At 59.8% G+C, this 1,543-nt stretch overlaps 1 protein-coding gene across 1 annotated transcript in view; it reads left to right on the forward strand.

Annotated features, from left to right (window-relative positions):
* The first annotated feature begins 745 nt into the window (after positions 1-745).
* The window catches only part of hand2 (heart and neural crest derivatives expressed 2), a 12,237-nt gene continuing 11,439 nt past the window's right edge, over positions 746-1,543 (forward strand). Inside the window, exon 1 of the mRNA XM_083764588.1 lies at positions 746-1,543. This exon is cut by the window's right edge and continues 41 nt beyond it. Within this exon, the coding sequence (XP_083620714.1) occupies positions 925-1,543 (619 nt within the window). The 5' untranslated portion in view covers positions 746-924.

Raw genomic sequence — 1,543 nt, forward strand, 5'->3', positions numbered from 1 at the left:
AAGAATGACGTTTTTTAAGAAATGTACTCTGGATCAAACGGTCGGAGCCAGCAGATGCCCCCAAAAAGAACCATAACTGCCGACTGTGTGCAGTCCTCTCCCCCTGGATCGGAGCCCTGCCTGCCCGCAGAGCCTCTCTCCGGCTGCCGGTCTATTTTGGAGGACATTTGGAAGAACGGGGGGGTTTTGGGGGGTACTTAATTTTGTTCAGCTTCTCTTTCGCTGTCCCGGGGTGTGCTGTATGTTTATATGCGTCCCCGAGTGGCTCCTCCGAGGCTGTCCGTCCTCCGTCTTCGTGTGCCCGTGGATCGGATCGGAGGAGATCTGGGGATCGATGGTTGTTTTGGGGGCGGATTTATTTGGGGGGGGGTCGTCTGTAGACGCTGAGACGCCAGATGCGGCGACACTGAGAAATAATGGAATGGCCAACTTCTGTGAGTTTCTTCCCGTTTCCACAGTTAGAACTTAGAATGATGATCAGAACGCCTGTAAGTGACTCTTATTTATTTACCAGCCAACCACTGAGAACTGCATAGTCTGATTCAACTATAGTGGTTCGTTTTTTGGTTTTTTCACCGGGAGAGTTGGAAGTTATTATTTTTTGTTATTATTATTTTGTAGTTTAGAAGGAGGAGGAGGATTCCGGAGTCGGATCATCGATCGGACGAATTATTCGTTGTATTTTATTTGATAAGTTCCCCCCCCCCCCCCCCCCCCCCCCCCCCCCCCCCCCTCGGTAGGCCGATAGCGGTCCAAAAAAACGATGGAGAGATTCAACGGGAAAACCGCTAGCCGTTCATAACAACCGGCTGTGCGGCCAGCATCCCGGGTGCGTGTGTGTGTGTGTGTGTGTGTGTGTGTGTGTGTGTGTGTGTGTGTGTGTGTGTGTGTGTGTGTACGTGCGCGTGCCGTGCACGGTGCACCATGAGCCTGGTATCGGGCTTCCCGCACCACCCGGTCATGCACCATCACGACAGCCACTACTCGTTCCACGCCGCGGCGGCGGCGGCGGGCCGCTGCGGCCACGACGAGCCCGGCGGCGGGGCGCCCTACTTCACCGGCTGGCTCATCAGCCACGCCGACGTCTCCCCGACGGAGTACGGCCTGGCGACGGCCGGCTACAGCCCCGAGTACCACGGCGGCAACTCCGGCGGCGGCGGCGGCGGGTCCTCGGCGGGCGCCCTGGACCCCCACTCGCACCATCACCACCACCACCACTACGGCCCCGGCGGCGGCGCCATGGTGCCCCACGGCGGACTGAGCGTCAACGGCAGCCCGGGGGGCATGCACCACCACCACACGCACCCCGGCCGCCCCGTCAAGCGGAGGCCGACGGCCAACCGCAAGGAGCGGCGCCGGACGCAGAGCATCAACTCCGCGTTCGCGGAGCTCAGGGAGTGTATACCCAACGTGCCGGCGGACACCAAGCTGTCCAAGATCAAGACGCTGCGGCTGGCCACCAGCTACATAGCCTACCTGATGGACATCCTGGACAAGGACGGCCAGCACGGGGACACCGAGGCCTTCAAGGCCGACTTCAAGA

This window comes from Protomyctophum parallelum, assembly GCF_964188405.1.
Source record: "Protomyctophum parallelum genome assembly, chromosome: 5".
In the NCBI taxonomy this organism is placed as follows: domain Eukaryota; kingdom Metazoa; phylum Chordata; class Actinopteri; order Myctophiformes; family Myctophidae; genus Protomyctophum; species Protomyctophum parallelum.